Source organism: Rhinopithecus bieti, unplaced genomic scaffold (assembly GCF_001698545.2).
Source record: "Rhinopithecus bieti isolate Rb0 unplaced genomic scaffold, ASM169854v2 scaffold_23816, whole genome shotgun sequence".
Lineage (NCBI taxonomy): Eukaryota > Metazoa > Chordata > Mammalia > Primates > Cercopithecidae > Rhinopithecus > Rhinopithecus bieti.
In genome coordinates this window covers 2,590,843-2,608,927 of record NW_016811019.1, presented here as the reverse complement: position 1 = coordinate 2,608,927, position 18,085 = coordinate 2,590,843, and the positions used below count along the sequence as shown (strand labels likewise).

At 35.4% G+C, this 18,085-nt stretch overlaps 1 protein-coding gene across 2 annotated transcripts in view; it reads right to left on the bottom strand.

Moving 5' to 3' along the window:
* Positions 1 to 18,085, bottom strand: part of WDR35 (WD repeat domain 35) — a 52,582-nt gene that overhangs the window by 8,852 nt on the left and 25,645 nt on the right. For both annotated transcript variants that reach the window (XM_017893324.1, XM_017893322.1), the window contains exons 7-9: positions 14,347 to 14,472; positions 11,611 to 11,796; positions 5,140 to 5,200 (exon numbers count right to left, since the gene is read on the bottom strand). In XM_017893324.1, the coding sequence (XP_017748813.1) occupies positions 5,140 to 5,200; positions 11,611 to 11,796; positions 14,347 to 14,472 (373 nt within the window). The remainder of the gene's footprint in view (positions 1 to 5,139; positions 5,201 to 11,610; positions 11,797 to 14,346; positions 14,473 to 18,085) is intronic.

The following is an 18,085-nucleotide window of genomic DNA, read 5'->3' as shown; positions in this document are numbered from 1 at the left end:
AGAATCATACAAAATACTAACTGAAAATAAATCAAAGACTCAATTGCAAGAGCTAAAACCATAAACACTAAAAAGAAAACTTGGGAGTACATCTTTATGACCTTTGGTCAGGCAATAATTGGCTTCTTAGATATGACACCAAAACACAAATGACAAAAGAAAATCAGACAAATTGGAGTTCATTAAAATTAAAATATTTGTGCTTCAAGGGACACTATCAAGAAAGAAAAGAAAAATCTCCCAAGTCCCTTCCTAAGGAATATATTCTTCTAAACAAATAATTTTTAATATTCCTAATATGTATTGGAAATATATTCTCCCAAGCAAATAGTTCTTTTCATCTGTCCCATTTCTTAGAGAATATTTAATTGAACTCCTACTGTATATCCTTTTATGAAGTAGATAGTCTCATCAAATCCATCTTATAGATAAATAAACAGAGGTTTAAAGAAGTAGAACAACTTGCCCAAGGTCACAAAACACAAAATAAACAACATAAAATTAAACATTCATACAAAATACATAAAAGCAAAAACTCCTTCAAAAACAGATTATACTGTTTTCTAAATTCATGATCAAAACAGTGTAAAACTTAATTTTTCTATTATAAATACTATGCAATGTAATCATTAATATGGCCAGAATAAAGACATAACGTTACTAGGAGGTACCATTTATAGAGTTCTTGCCAGAGTGCAGACAAAGGGTATGTGAGGCAGCAAGAGACTTAGAAACTGAACAAAGAATTAGAAACTAGTCTGATAGTTTGATGTTAACTGAGTGTGTTAACAACTCAGGGATTCAAATTCAATAATTTTTATATGCTAAATAACTCAGTCCAACTGAGTAATTTTTTTAAAAATTCTTTTTTCACTATAACTGTCAAGATTTTTTCATTCAAAATATCTGCTATTACCAACCTCTGGAGGGAGCTCAAAGCCTTTCTTGGAAGGAGCACTTTGCTGAAAGCCATGCATGGAGAATGACAGGAAAGCCTCCACGGTGTGCTCCTGCCAGGTCAGGCTGCTCTCTCCTTTCCCTGACCTGGTCTTCACTAAATCTTAAGACATTTGTTAAATATTCAGTAAATTCCACTATGGATACTCTAATGCTGGTAACTATTATGCTCTTAGTGTAATTTGAAGCAAGTTTGTACACTTTAACTGCTTTCTAATAAAATATCATTTTTTCCTAAGTATATAAAAGCATTCTTCCAACCAATGTTTACCTAAAATTATAAATTACACTCATGTTCCTTTCTTTTTGATAGAACCTAAATACTCACAAGGGTTTATCATTAGCCTGATTACTTCAAAATTAAAATGTTAGTGGTTCAAGGTAAGAGTCAGACTTCTTGGATTCAAATGACAGGCACTTGCTAATTCTGTGGTCTTGAATAAATTATTTGTTCTCTCTGAACTTCAGTTTACTTACTGTAAGTTGCAGATAATAATAATGCCAACCCTACAGAGCTGTTTTAAAATTTAAGAGAGATAACAATATAAATATCACATAAACATATAGCATAGCACAGAGCCTGGCATAGAGTAAATGCTTAATAATACTTTTAAAAGACAGTATTTATTGAATGTTTAAAAATATATGACAGGTAGTGTTCTAAATATATAACATATATTAACTCACTCACAACTTCCCTATAAGGTAAGCATTATTATCCTCATTTAGCAGATAAAGAAACTGAGGAATGTGAATTTGCCCATATCACACAGCTAGAAAGTAGTAGAGCTGGACACAAACCTGGTCAATCTGGCTCCAGAAACTGCTCTTAACTACTAGAGCAGACTGACCCTCACTAAGGATTAAGAAGTATCAGTTAGACATGGTTGCTATTATTCTTTCCATTTTTATCACCTACATAGGATTTTATAATAAAACCATATATAAATTCTCAGTTACTACAAAAAATACAAATATATCTGAAAAATATGTTCTTTTGAATCAGTAAGGTGGTGATTTCAGCAAATTCATATGGGTAGATAATCCTGTCTATATATATTTTGCTAGATCTTTATTAAGATTCATCCCACCTAGACTAAGCTTCTATGAAAAGCAAAACAAAATTGTAACAGATACACCATTTTAGGACAAGAACACAGCCTAGATGAAAGCCCTCCATGTCCTTTTTGACTGTTCAATATCTGAAAAGAAAAAAATTTGAAATATCTAGAAAGGTTATTGGATTTTTTTTTTTTTTTTTTTTTTTTTTGAGGCAGGTTCTTGCTGTGTCATCCAGGCTGGAGTGCACCGGCACGATCTTGGCTCAGTGTAACCTCTGCCTCCTGGGTTCAAGAGATTCTCCTGCCTCAGCCTCCCAAGTAGCTGGGATTACAGGTGCATGCCACCATGCCCAGCTAATTTTGTATTTTAATAGAGATGGGGTTTTGCCATGTTGGCCAGGCTGGTCTAGAACTCCTGACCTCAGGTGATCTACCCGTCTCAGCCTCCCAAAGTGCTGGGATTATAGGAGTGAGCCACCGTGCCCAGCTTGGGAAAAAAGTTTTTAAGAAAATAATTATGCTTTCATTAACTGAACTTTGTAATGCTAATAGGCAGTCATTACTAGCCAAGCAAGAATGTAAAATAATTTAAAACAATCTTGGAATTCACATATAAATAAAACCTGCTTGTAATATTTTAATGCTAAGGCCTGAAATAAATGCCGACATCTGTAATGTTCACCCACTTTCCCATTTATTCATTTCTCAGCCCTTTCAAGTGCCGGTAAATTGCAATTTCACTGAAATGTTTTCATCAAATTAACTTTCTCTGAAATATATGGAAAACCTAGTGCACAAGTTAGATACCATCACTAGAAAGTTGACCATGTGCTCCCACTAAAACGGCTGCAGCATAGGCAAACGGGTACTAGATGGCCACTTTCCATGCCTTCATTCCTCTGCAAATGCCGTTTTCTTTCCTTGAAACGTCACCTAAAGAAATACTTCTTTTTCAAATTTCAGCTCAAATGAAACCTTCTCTAAGTAGAAAGATGTCTCTGACATCCTTATGCACCAATAACCATTTGCCTGGCACCTAGGGCAATACCTAGCATGCAGTAGGGAAGCGGTAAATCACTGTTCAATGAATTAACTAGGTTTTAATCATTTGTTCAGAAATCCCACAGGAAATGTCATAATTAATTTCTTATTATTACCAGTGACCAGTAGTACCTGAAACAGTATATACTCATTGATAGTTTGCTAAATAAATGAATCATCATTTTTTATTTACATGATAGAAAATTTCCATGCATTCAATAAACATTTATTATCATCCAAGGCAGTGTTAGGTCATGGGGATACAGAAGTTAATTACACATAGATCTTTAAAAAGTTCAAAGTCTAGTGGGGAAGATAGACAAGAAAATTAATAAGCACAGTGCAGGTTAAGAGGTATTTTGGATGGAAGCACACCAAAGGTATTATGAGTGCTCAAGAAAAGAGCACCAAAAAAGGATACCTCTCATATGTAGAGTATAACAGAGTCCCACAAACTACACTTCTATAAAGTTTCTACAAAAATTGTAAAGAGGAAGAGTAGATGGCAAAAGAAAAATAATAAATTCTAAATTCTAGAAGAGTATCACTCATACACTTTTTTTGTTTTAGCCTCCAGTCCTCATAAACATTTGGCATAGAAACTTTAAAAAGGAATTTTACAGGATATGCATGAAACAAAAATGTTGAGTCTTTGGCTGTGTTCGCTGCAGGCCAATGAAAGAACTGTTTGTTAAAATCTCAGCTAGCGAGACTACAAAAAAAAAAAGTTTTGAGACTCAAAAATACAAATAATCATGCCCTCAAGTATTTGCCATTTTATGAAGAAGGATTTACATTTAGCTTTATTTTAAAAACAGTCTACCTGTGATAAAAATTACTTTGAGATTAACCCTATCACCATTACGATTCTATGTTAAAACTTTGGATATTAAAAGAAAAAGCATATAATCTGAAGACTGACAAAATTTACCTCTTAAAGACTGTTATGTTTCTAGTAAACAAGAGATATTTATGTGAAGAGAGTCTGTAATAATTTTAAGCTAAGCTTTTTAACAAGGAACATTAATGTGTATATATATGTGTGTATATAAACATATACATATATAAAACATATAAACATGTCTATGTAGCAATGAATGTAAGACATGAAGTTGAAATGTGTCAATATATCTAAGTGAGTAGGTTATCAAGACCCTATAAAGTCTTTGAGGTCATTATTTCTCATATTTGCTTTTATCACCCAAAGAGCTTAGCAAAATGCAAACACTCAAAAGGCAACAGGCATTAATATTTAATTGCTTAGGCTAAATGTCCAATCTGAAAAAAAATGACTAGTTCTCAGGTTCTCAGGAATAATGCAATGGGTTTTTAATTTCTTAGATTTAATAATTTTTGCAATACTGTATCCAATATACTACCATACACATTAAAAGAAAATCATTACTTTTGGAAGTTACAGTGAAATGGCAACAAAATACTTGTTAATGATTTTAATAATCTACTTAGAATAAGATTTGGAATTTTTAATGGGTTACTTTCATAGTTATTGGGTAGAGGGAATAGTAAATCTAAAATAACAAATGTCCTTTGAAAACAAAAAGTCAGGAATTTTTTAAACTGTCCCTATTAATAGACTCATTTCATTAGAAAAATCTGGAAAGGGCAAACTCACTTTTACAAGCAGCTAAAGTGTTTTTATGGAACAGAGGTATTTACAAGCAGTTTATTAATAATAAAAGTGGTTTAATAGCAAAATTCTTTCTATAATCCTAATTATTACATACTAATCATTACACTGCATACCAATTCCTACACAATTATATTTCCCATTTAAAGCGAATGATGGTACCATAGCAGTTGTGAAATTATAGTGGATTTTAGATAGAGTAACTTTATAATTTACTGTCTTAACCAGGATGCTTTTGAGAGCAAAATGGGGTATTAAGAATTCTATCACGGTAACAGATATAAACTGGTACTGGATCTGACAGTGTAGGAAGTATGGTCTTTCTCGTTTTAGAAAACACCATTCTAATTAATAATACCAGTGTTAGGTTTTTAAATTCATGTTACAAATAAAATCTGATTGGAAAAGAAATAAATATTAACATTTACTTACCAATATCAATGTATTTGGGATCCAAGGCAGTACCAATAGAATTACAAAGAACTAGTACAAACTGTGAACAAATAAAACAAAAAGTATCAGATCTCCTGCTTATGAATAATAAAGGAAATGTGCTTAATATACATCATGCTTATCTCTTTTTCAAATATTGCTAACTGGGAAATAACTGATGAAACTGTTAGGTATAAAAAATAGCAGCCAAAAAGAAAAATGATTTACAGCATTAAAGATCAATTAATACTAAACCAAGACTGCTTTCTCAATGTAATGGGGTAACTGGTTTTCAAGAAGACACAAAAAACACAAGTACTCTGGCTATTTTTCAACATTTATACAAGCGGTCTTCAAAAAGTTTATGGAAAATGTGTATTATGAAAAAAATGCATGGATTTAAAAATTGTTTGCATCAAAATAAACGTGTACTAACTTGTTAAAATATGTCTGAACAGGATCTAGTTTGAAGCACTAAGAAGGAGATGGTAGCAGTTTGAAAAAAAGCCCTGTCAAAGCAACATTAATTCTGCTAAAATTGAAGCAAGAAAAAACATCAAATTTATGGTGCAGCTTGGGTGGAAGAATGGCGAAATCATCAATCCTTTATGAAAAGTTTATGGGGACAATGCCCCAAATAAATCAGCAGTTTACAAATGGACAACTCATTTTCAAAAGGGACAACACAAAGTAAAGATGAAACCTGCAACAGCAGACCATCCATGTCAATTTGCAAGGAAAAAATTAATCTCATCTTGTTTCTGCCCTAATTGAAGAGGACTAACAATTAACAGCAGAAACAATAGTCAACACCACAGACATCTCAATTGGTTCAGCTCACACAATTCTGACTGAAAAATTTAAGTTAAGCCAACTTCCCACTCAATGGGTGTCAAATTGGTTGCACCCAGATTAGCTGCACACAGGAGCAGAGCAGTCAACAGAAATTTCAAACAGGTGGTATCAAGAACCTGAGGCATTTCTTCAAAAATTGCAACAGGAGATGAAACATGGCTTTACCTGTATGATCCTGAATGCAAGGCACAATCAAAACAATGGTTACCAAATGGTGGAAATGGTCCAGTCAAAGCAAAAGCAGACTGCCAAGAGCAAAGGTCATGGCAACAGTTTTCGGGGATGCTCAAGGCATTTTGCTTGTTGACTTTCTGAAGGACCAAAGGACAATAATGTCCACTTATTATGAGAATGTCTTGAGAAAGTTAGCCAAAGCTTTAGCAGAAAAATGCCTGGGAAAACTTCACCAGAGTCTCTCCCCAGCATGACAATGCTCCTGCTCATTCTATTCATCAAAAAAGGGCAATTTTGCAAAAGTTTCAGCAGGAAATCATTAGGTATCCACTTTACAGTACTGATTTGGCTTCAGGCTTCCTTTTGTTTCCTAATCTTAAAAAATCCTTAAAGGGTACCCATTTATCTTTAGTTAATAATGTAAAAAAGACTGCATTGACACAGTTAAATTCCTAGGACCCTCAGTTCTTTTGGGCTGGACTAAATATCTGGTATTATTGCTTACAAAATGTCTTGACCTTGATGGAGCTTATGTTGAAAATAAAGTTTCTATTTTATTTTATCTGTTAATTCCATTTTTCCATGAACTTTCTGAAGTCCCCTCATATTTCTAAAGTTTCTGATCAGCTATAACCTCAAAACTCATTTTTATCCTATGATCAGTTATATAAGAGCTAATTTCATTTGTTACCGTTGCACCAAATGTCTCCATCTCGTTCTCCTCCTTTGAAGCAATATATAAATGACATGAGAAATTCAGAAAAATTCAGTTAACTCAAAAAAGACATGATTCAACCTAATGAAAATGGCTTATATACAAATAATCATCAATGACCAATATTAGGAAAATAATCAAGCATAATGCACATTTTACATCACATTGTTTTAAAGTGATCATTTCATTTTCTTACTATTAGTCTCCGTTTCTGTATCTTGCACTAAGAATATTATTCTACTTAGATGTTTTTCCTGACTAGAACAACAATTTCAAATAAACCAGTTCTTTATGCACTATTAATACAGACTTTCTTTTTTCAGCATTTGATTAAAATTTGTTTAATTACTCAAAACATCTCAGGTACCTCATAGATAATATACATCTACTATTACCCATAACATTTTTTAAAACTAAAAGAACTCACTGAATTAATTTCATAAATATAAACCAAATAATAAAAATTATATTTTAAAAAATCATAATTTACCCTTCCACTACTTAAAATAAGCTTATTTACTGCCACGAAATACCACAAACAAATTGTATTTTTAAAATACATCTTTCGGCCAGGCGCGGTGGCTCAAGCCTGTAATCCCAGAACTTTGGGAGGCCCGAGACGCGCGGATGTCACGACGGTCAGGAGAGCAGACCATCCTGGCTACCACGTGAAAACCCTGTCTGCTGTACTAAAAAATATCACTCAACAGCTAGGCGGGCGAGGTGCGGACGCGTGTGTCCAGCTTACTCGGAGAGGCTGAGCAGTGAGAATGGACGCGGGAGGCGGACGGGCTTGCAGTGAGCGACTCCGGCCACTGCCACTCCGCTTCTGGGTGACAAGCATGGACTTCCCGTCTCTCTTAAGAGAATAAATAATAAAGTAACTAATAAATAGATTTAAAAAATACATCTTTCATTTTATCAGTTATACATGCTAGTAGTTTCAAAAATCAAATAGATCCACAAGGCTTCTTACTAAAAAATGGCAGCTCCCCCTAAGTTCACATTTCCTGCTCCCTTTACCGATCCTTTTGCTATTACCTCCACAAATCTAAGTAACGTGTTTACACTGCTACTTGTTTTATTTCAATTTAGTCCATTAGCTCTTGCCTCCCCACTACAAATGACAAGTCTTTAGCTTCCTTTCATTCCCTTTTCCACCCACCCCTTTCACACAGGGGCACATTTCCGTCCCTCTCTCTATTTTTAATGCCATTTTGTCAGATCAAAATTTAGGGTTGAGTATGTTTATTATACCTCAGTTAAAAGGTGTTTTAAGTTTAAAATGGGTGATTACATCATTTTGACTATGTAAATGCTATTCACAACTCAGTCGTCAAGTATATCATGATTTATTTTCTTTTCAAGCATATTCTTTCTCTGTAGTTGATAATTGTATTTTTTTCTCTTTGATTAGTCTTCTATAGGTTTATTACTAACAGAAATCCCCAATAATCCCTGAATTATGTATATCTTGCTGCAAGGGCTCAAATATATCAGGTAGACTATTAATGTCATCCCCCTGAATTTCTCTTGGAGCCTTCTGACCTTCTCTCATCTGACTCACTGGACATGCTGCACCACGGTCAGCTGGTACACTCTTCCTCACTGGTGTCCACTCTACTATTTCTTCTGCTTTCTTGATTTATTCCTCATTTTGTTAGACTATTTCCTAAAGTAACTTCCTAAGATAGGGAAGCTTGGAAGGGAAATTTTTAGTGAGTTACACATCTAAAAATGTCTGTATTCCACCCATTTATTTATTTACTTATACTTTGAGACAAAGTATCACTCTGTTGCCCAGGCTGGAGTGGAGTAGCACATCTCGGCTCCCTGCAACCTCTGCCTCCAGGGTTCAAGCGATTCTCCTGCCTCAGCCTCCCAAGTAGCTGGGATTACATGCACCCGCCACCACACCTGGCTAATTTTTGATATTTAGTAGAGACAGGGTTTTGCCGAATTGGCCAGGCTGGTCCCAAACTCCTAACCTCAGGTGACCTGCCCACATTGGCCTCCCAAAGTGCTGGGCTACCCTCATATTTAATAGTAGTTGACTTCAGCTATGGAATTGTAGATGGAAAACCACTTTGCCTCCAAATTTTAAGGCAATTCTCCAAAACATTGCTGTTGACAAGCAGAATGTCACTTATGATCCCTGACGTTATGAAATCTGTGTTTCCTCTCTGAAAGTTTGTAAGATTGTTGTTTTCTCTCCAATGTTCTGAAATTCCACAATAATGTGTCTCGATGTGGAAATGTTTTTATTGACTGAGCTAGGCACTTCCAATCCAGGACATCAAGGAAAATTTTCTTGAATTATTTTTCATACTTCCTCCCCTATATTTTGTATATTTTGCCTGTTCACTCTTTTTTATTATTTTCATTTATTTATTTATTTATTTTTGAGACAGAGTCTCACTCTGTCACCCAGGCTGGAGTGCAGTGGTGTGATTTCAGCCCACTGCAACCTCCGCCTCCTGGTTCAAGCAGTTCTCCTGCCTCAACCTCCTGAGTAGCTGGGACTACAGGTGTACGCTGCCACGCCTGGCTAATTTTTTCTATTTTAGTAGAGATAGGGTTTCACCGTGTTGCCCAGGCTGGTCTTGAACTCCTGAGCTCAGGCAATCTGCCCACCTCGGCCTCCCAAAGTGGCCTGTTCACTCTTTTTAGAAATATTGTTGAAATGCTAAGCTTCCGGGACTGGTCCTCTAACTTTATCCTTTCACTCCTATTTTCCATTTCCTTGTCCTTTTGCTTTACTGTACAGGTGTTTTCCTTCATTTTACCTTCTAATCCTCCAGCCAAAGTTTTCATTATGGTCATATTTTTAGTTTCCAAAAACTTCCTCTTTTCTGGTATCCTTTTCTTATTTGATGGATGTAATATCTCTTAACTCTCTGAAGGTAATATTGATGGTTCTTTCGAAATAATTTTTTTTTTTTTTTTGAGATAGAGTCTCAATTTCGCCCAGGTTGGAGTGCAATGGCGCGATCCTGGCTCACTGCAACCTCCACCTCCCGGGTTCAAGCAATTCTCCTGCCTCAGCCTCCCAAGTAGCTGGGATTACAGGCGTGCGCCACCATGCCCAACTAATTTTGTATATTTAGTAGAGACGGGGTTTCACCATGTTAGCCAGGCTGATCTCGAACTCCCAACCTCAGGTAATCCGCCTGCCTTGATCTCTGAAAGTGCTGGGATTACAGGCGTGAGCCATCATGCCCAGCCCTGAAATAATGTTTTTCAGATGTGTCCTTCCTGCATAGTCTCTGCTTCTTCCAAGTTCATTTCTACTTGTGTTTAGCTGCCTTTCTCAAATGTCTGGTAATCCTTGTCTAACTGCTTATATTTAAGAGTCAGACATTGAAACGCTGTTTGGAACAGAGTTGTCTATAAGTGAGCCTCACTGACTGGCGTCTTTACTGTAAAGTGATGGGCAGGGCTACTTCCTTGGGGACTCCCGATCTCGGTATCTTTAGAAAGCTTTTCTCTTGAACAGGCCGAATTCTCCTGAGAAGACTTCCCACCTCAAAGCTGAATGCTTGGCTGCCAGTGTTCTGGGAACCAAGTAGGAAAAGAAGACTGGGGTCATGTTGAATAGGAAGCTTTTAATGTAATTGTCCTGCTTTCAGCAGAGTTCCCCCACCCTCAGCTCTGCTTGATGCTCTTCAGCACAGAGACTCTCTGATCCTCTCTGGAGAGTAAACCCGTCGTTGTAGGTGGCAGAAGGGCAGCTGCCTATGGACTCAGTATAGGGATCACCTTCTTCTTATGTTTTTTTAAAAAGTTTTCTCTTTTCTGCATAATCTCTGGTACTTCCAAATTGCTTTTTTGCTTGTTTCTTTCTCCTACTAGGTACCCCCAAGTCCTGTGCCTCTTTGGAATCCCGTGATGTAAGCCAGTTGCCTCTGTTTTCTCCCCGAATGGCTATGATTCAGCTTTCTTAGGTCTGCTAAGGTAATTATCGCTAATCCACCTACTCTAACCTACAAAATGTTGTTGCCATTTCCTTTCCATTACTGGTCCCTATGGGCTTATGACTTTTTAAAAAACAGCTTTACTGTCATTTGGCAAGTTTCAGGAGAGAACACCACCAAACATGGCTGTTCAAAGAGTCAGCTTTAAGAAAAAACTCTTTACTTTTTAACGGGATAAAATAATTGATAACACAGCTAAAGACATCAGTAGTCCTTTTCAGAAATATTTACATACTTCTGCAAATATTTAAGTTGTTAGTATACTTTTTTAAAAGACATATGTATATTATTTATGTTATGCTATGATATATTAATTTTTACAGCAATATAACTCCAAATAAAAGTAGATTTCTCAATGTCAAAAGCTACCCAAACTGTCATAAGTGTTCATTGCTGCATAATTTCTTCAGCATTTATGCATAGTAGACATCTGGATGTTCATTTTTGCTCATGAAATTTTAACTTGAAAAAGGACTGTGGTATTTTAAATATATTTCAGAAACAAAAAGCTTCAGTATTGAACCAGTCAGTATGAATTGCCGTGTGATTAGCTGCTTGAAGAAAAAAAATCAGGGACACGGCATCAATGGAGTCACAGTTTTCCAAAATTGGTCTAGACCAACAGGGCCAACAGACCCAATGTTTTGATGTACTTGCCAGTGTAGAGGCCATGCCTGAGAAGGTAGAAAACTACAACCCAATTCTGCCAAGCAGTTAGCCCATCTATGTCTTAAGATACCAAGAAACACCTACCTGAGGATGATTTTCATCAGCTTTTGTAGCCAAAATGCAGAAATCGCCACAGGTAGTAATAGAAATGAGACCCTTCACATATTTAACGTGTTTTTCATTGTGTTTTATATCCCAGAAGACAACACAGTGCTCTGGACGATCAGGTCTGGTATATGCATAAACCACAGTATTTGAGCAATAACCCCACTAGGAAGAAAGGAAGGAGGAAAGGGAAGGAGTTTGAAAGGTAGAAGAACTATTTAGCATTAGGAAGCAAAATCGTATTATTTTATTTTTACTCTCGAAATATTGCAGATATTTATCACTGCTGACAAAATATATTCTTCAGAAATAGAAGACAGATTCAACCTTTTATAAAAATAATAGAGATTTATAAAACAAAGAATGTACTGCAAATATAAATTCAGTTTGTCTAACTTTCCTTATTTTAATTGGTAAGATTTAAGCTTCAATGGTAAAAAATTTTCAGTAATCAATAATAGCTGCTGGAGAGGGGACAACAGGTAGCATGATCCCTGTCAAAGTTTCAATTCTGGATCTCCAAGTCAAAATTCAAAAATAGTCACTTTGCCTTTTTACCCCATCCATATTTTTTATATTTGCTTTTATCAGAGTAATATATTCACATAATATATGGTCAAATAATCCTACCTGGCTTATTTAACACAAAAACAAATGCAGAACCCCCTGCCAAATTTGCTGTCTGGAATGGCCATGTACAACTTCTTCAATTGCAACTGTTCTGGTATTTATTTCTGAATCACATTATCTATTGATTACGGAACTTACACACTTACAGCTTTCCCTTCTAATCTCCCAACATGTTTATATTTAATTTTGAATTAAAAAATGAAAATATATAAATTATATTAAAAATATAAAAAATATGTTGATATTACCATAATTGTGTCTACCATTCAAACTAAGCTAAACCATGTTTAGCTTTTTGTATCTTGATTACTTTCTAAAATAAATTTTTTACTTTAAAATAGTTTTAGATGGACAGAAAAGTTGCAAAGATAGCACAGAGTTCTCATATACCCCTCATCCATTTCCCTTATTGTTAACATTTTACATTACCGTGGTATATTTGTCACAACTAGGAAATCAACATCACTATTAACTATATTACTATTAAGTAAATATCATACTTTATTTAGATTTCATTAGCTTTTCCCGAATGTCCTTTTACTATTCCAGAATCCCATTTGGGATACTTAGATTTAGTCATGTCACCTTAGGCTCCTCTGGGGTGTGACAATTTCTCAGTCTTTCCTTGTTTTTAATGACCTCAACAGTTTTGAGGAGTACTGGTCAAGTATTTTGTAGATTGTTCCTCAATTTGGGTTTGTCTGATGTTTTTCTCATGCTTAGATTGGACTTCAGGTTTTTAGGAAGACCAGCACAGAACTGAAGTGCACTTCTTTATCATGCCATATCAGGGGGTACGTGATATCCACATGGCATTCCTAATGATGCTAACCTTTATCACTTGGCCAAGGTTTGATTGCCAAGTTTCACCAATATAAAGCTACTTTATTTTTTTCCCCTCTCCATACCCTACTCTTTGGAAACTAAGTGTAGCCACACTCAAGCCAGGGGAACAGGGGACTACGTTCCACCTCCTGGAGAAGGCAATACCTAAGTAAACTGGAATAATTCTGTAAGGAAGATTTGTTTCTTCTCCCCCATTTATTTATTTGTTCAAATAATCCATCTATATCAGCATCAACTCTTGGGCATTTATACTTTGGGTCACAATAAAATAATACATCGTTTATTTGATTCTTCAAAGTGCTCCAGCTTTGGCCATTGGGAGGCTCTTTCATGTTCTTTTGACATTTCCCCATCCTTTTGTTGTCTGAGCACTTCCTTACTTGCTGGGACTATAAACTGTTTCAGGCTTACCTTGTATTTTCCCTGCCCTAGTCCTAGAATCAGCCATTTCTCTAAGGTCCTTCACCTTTCAAAAATTAAATATAGAAGATTTTTATAACAAATAGTTTACCAGATCAATCTCATATTTGAGAGCTTGCTTCTGGATCAAATGTTACATTCAAGATAAAATACTGATTATATATTACGTTGCTTATTCTCATTTTCTCCTTCTAATCCATTCTCTGCCCTTCTCTACCCTGCTGTGAGCCTTGGAGCCTAGTTTCTATGAACTCCATCACCTGGGCTACCTGGCCATCTGGTTCCCAGTTGGGTTTCGCCAATAGAAAGCACCAGCAAGTGGAGAGGTGAGTTGGAATATTTATTCCCCAAATCCCTCTCTGCCTGGCCGGTTGGCAAGGTCTGGGCTCCTGCAGAGCAGCCCCTCTTGCACAGCCACATCTCTTGTGGGTTCCAGGAGCCTGACTCCTTTGTCTTGCCCGTTCAGGCCCAGGGCTGGTGATGGCTTCTCACTGATGCTAATCTTTGGGTGCTACTTTTTATCATCCCTTGCTGTTCCCCTTAGCCCTGCCCATATCTCTGTAATAAGTGTTTCATCAGTCTCTCTTCAATTACTCCTTTGAATGTACCATCTGTATCTGGCTAAGACATTGACTCATGGAGTAATTTTACTAACTATATATAGTATTCTAGAAAAGTTTACTAGGTCTAAGGTCTTTACACAAAAAGGCTTCCTTTCTGCTAGCTCCTAAAATAAGACAGCTTTGAATACACTTTGAGCGACAGCAAAATTATTTGGTAAGAAACACTGTTTATTTTACAACTGCTCTTAATATTTACCTTATAATTAGGTCGAATGTTTGCAAAATATATAAAGGAATCAACAGCTAGTGCGATTTTCAGTCCACCTCCTTCCCAAGATAGTGCAGATATTTCCTTCCCAGGAACTTTCAAAGTACCCAGATGCTGAAAAAGAAAGTTATCTTTAACCTAAAGTATAACAATTAAATACAAATTACCACCAATCACTTCATAAAGGTCAAAAGTGGTATGAACATTATTTTGTGAAAAGTTACTACTCACTTTAAAATCATGTTTCTTCAATTTTTATAATGAAAAGCATGCATATAAGAAAAACTTACAAACTATATCCAAAGAATTCAATAGCAAATTTCATCAAATCTAAAATGCCATAGACTGAAACATGCATTTTTATGTACAACTAAGGAAAGGAAAAAACACATTGCTAATTAAAATATAGCAACTTTGATTATAAGATGCCTCCTCATTTTAGAGTTATAAAAAATTACATTTCTTAGAATCAACGAAATATTATATTAGCAAATTCAATCATAAAGTCTTGTCTTTCTCTTTCATCCCCTCATACCCAACTAGTCACCAAATCCTATTGCTTTTACTCCTTTCCACTCTCTGTAATTACCTTTATAATGGATTGAATTGTGGTAATAGCTTCCTAACTTTAAGTCTTACCTTTCATCTGTTTCCTTATTCTCCCCCTCTGCCCTCCCAATTCAATCTCTACTGTGCTGTCACAACTATCTTTCTGGAACACAGATCTAATCATAACTTACCCTGCTTTTTAAAAGGTTTAATAACTTTTAAAAATCAGTAACTCCCCACCATCACATTCTTTAGCATGGCATACAATGCCTGTTTCCCATCTTATCCAAAACCATAGTATGTGGCTTAATATCCCACTATTTAGCCATAACTGCTGTGTGCCTGCTCATGAAGGAACTACTCTGCCTCCACACCTTTGGCCTATATAATATCCCTTCTGCCTGAAATCCCCTTCTCTTTTCCTCACAGCTCCCTGTCCTTACTGGTCCTTGTCCTCCTGGAGCACGCCTATTCATCCATCAAGATACAGCTCAAATACTGCTTCCTCAACGAGTCCTGCCTTCTCCGACTCTATGGTTCCAAAGAATTAGAGAATGAGCTCCTTAAGAGTACTAACTGCATCATATTCACATTTATTTCCCTTTCCATTAATAGATTATTTGATAAACTGATAGTCAATATATATCTCCAATAAATATACATTCAAATTAATTTTTTCATATACTAATAGTACTTCTTATGACCAAATTAATGAGTGAATAAATGAATACAAACACTTTTTTAATGTGGCTATAAAACAACCAAACATTTTTAATCTATACCTTTCATTTGACAGAATGATACAATCAATGAACTTTGCTGGTATCCCTTGTTCTAAGTAGATATACTCTAGGGTCAAATTTAATGTTACTATAGTTTGAATGTCTGTCCTCTCCAAAACTCAGGTTGAAATTAATTGCCATTTTGACAGTATTGAGAGATGAGACCTTTAGGCAGTGATCAGGGCCTGAGGCCCTCATGGCTGGGACTACTGCCATTTTACAAAGGGGAATTAGGTCCCCTCTTGTCTCTCTGTTGCACTCTCTTTGCCCTTCTTCCTTCCACCATGCAATGATGCAGCAGGAAAGCCCTCACCAGATGTCAGCAGCTCAATACTGGACTTCTCCTCCTCCAGAACTGTAAGCCAATAAGTTTCTATTAACATACACTATGCAGTCTGTGGTATTCTGTCATAGCAGCACATAATAGAGTAAGACAAATGTATTGAGCTCCATTTTGCCAAGGAAACCAATGGAAGAAAAAGCTCAAAGTTTTAACCTAGGAAGGGCTGATCTATCTGTCTTGCTACCTGTATGAAATTAAAGGGGAACCAGCAAGCTCTCTACAGTACTCTTGGTATTGATCCATCCGTAAGAGGAAGAGAATACAGCCATCTTCTAACTACAAACCAGTCAGGATGTGGCAGTAGCAAGGAAAGAAAACCACCTTTTAGTAAGCCTTCATTACGTGCCAGGCACTGTGTAGGCATTTCCTCATTGTAATCTCCTTTAGTCTTTACAACAGCACCATGACATATTTCCTTTATTTCTGAAAATAACTAAACTATGTCTCAGAGACTAAATAACTTCTCTATGTCAAACTACACTGTAGAAAATGAATTCAATGCCAGATCAACTTGACTACAAACCCTATGCTCTGTTATCTCCTACCATGGCTAAGACCACAGTGCAAAAACCAGGTGTCCCTGGACCTCAGAATTTAAAAGCAAATTCTTCTCTGAGGTTTCCTTAAGTTTAAATCGTTATGTTTAAATTGTTAGATAACTTCCATCCAGGTTATCTTTCCTACCTTAACAATAACACAGATCCAAATAATTCCCCATATATTCACTCACTCAGAAAATACTGACTACTATGCCCTGAGGAACTATGCTAGATACTTTTAGTTACAGCTAGACCAAAACCCACTTACAGTTTCAGTTTAACCCTTAACACATTATTTTGCAAGATAAAAAAACAGACTTTAGAACCCATGTTTTTCTACCTGGGGAAGGCTGAACTAACAAAAATAAGCAGATAAAACATGATGACAAATAAGTAAATGGCAATCAACAAAAATAACCAATAAAGAACATTAATTAAGAAGGAGGTTATAAATATAGAAATAATTAGAATGCAGATTTTTAATTATTTAGGAACCTTGAAAACTATGTTTTTTTTTTCCCCTTCACTTTTACATCTACCAGAAATATTGTCATTTGACAATGTATAGAGAGCATCTACTTTCTACAGTATATTCTACTGGGTAACTTTGAGATACTGATTCAAAAGCATCAGAAGACATCATTTCTTGCCCTAAAAGAAATTATTAAAATACACAAAAATAATATTAAAACAACTGGTACAAGCTTTTATGCAGCCAAAAATACATATCACTGTAGTCTATGGTGAATTTATAAAAGCCAACAGGGTATCCAAAAGGGACAAAATATAGTATTGGGTTAGAAAATAAGATATTCAAAAAACGTATTAAGCTTAGTTATTAATAAGCTCTCACTTCCTAAATTATTTAAAATTCACAATATATTAATTCTCCTACTTGACATTTTCCAATGCTACTTCTGAAAATTCTCTTTTAAAATTAAATTTATTAAAAATACTATTGAGAAGGATAATACCCATATGTACATTTATGAAAACAATGCTTGTATTTTAATGTAGCATCACTTAAGATTAATTATTAAATTTTCTTCAAATAATTGATTACTTTGCAACAAATTAAAAGTATTAGAAGTTTGGAGGAAGGACAGACAGATATGTTTAACATCTAAACACATGTAAAATATCACACTAAAAATCTGAAAAATTAATCTGAAACAACTATATTACATTAAATACTACTCAAAAGCTGGCTATGAAAAGAGACACATATTCGGATCACAGAGAATTCAAAATAACTGCTCCATGGTGATTTCTTATGTCAAACTTCACGTTTTCTGAATGTATAAAATTGTAACTTTTATAATTATAAAACTATAAGATTATAAAATTCCATGATAAAATACAACAAAGATTTATATTATGAAGATGAAATGTCCCTAAAAGAAATTACACCATTTCCTTTGTTCTTTTTTCCCCTACCTTACTCACTGCACATTTAAATAGGAAGAAAGAAGAATAGCCGGGCGCGGTGGCTCAAGCCTGTAATCCCAGCACTT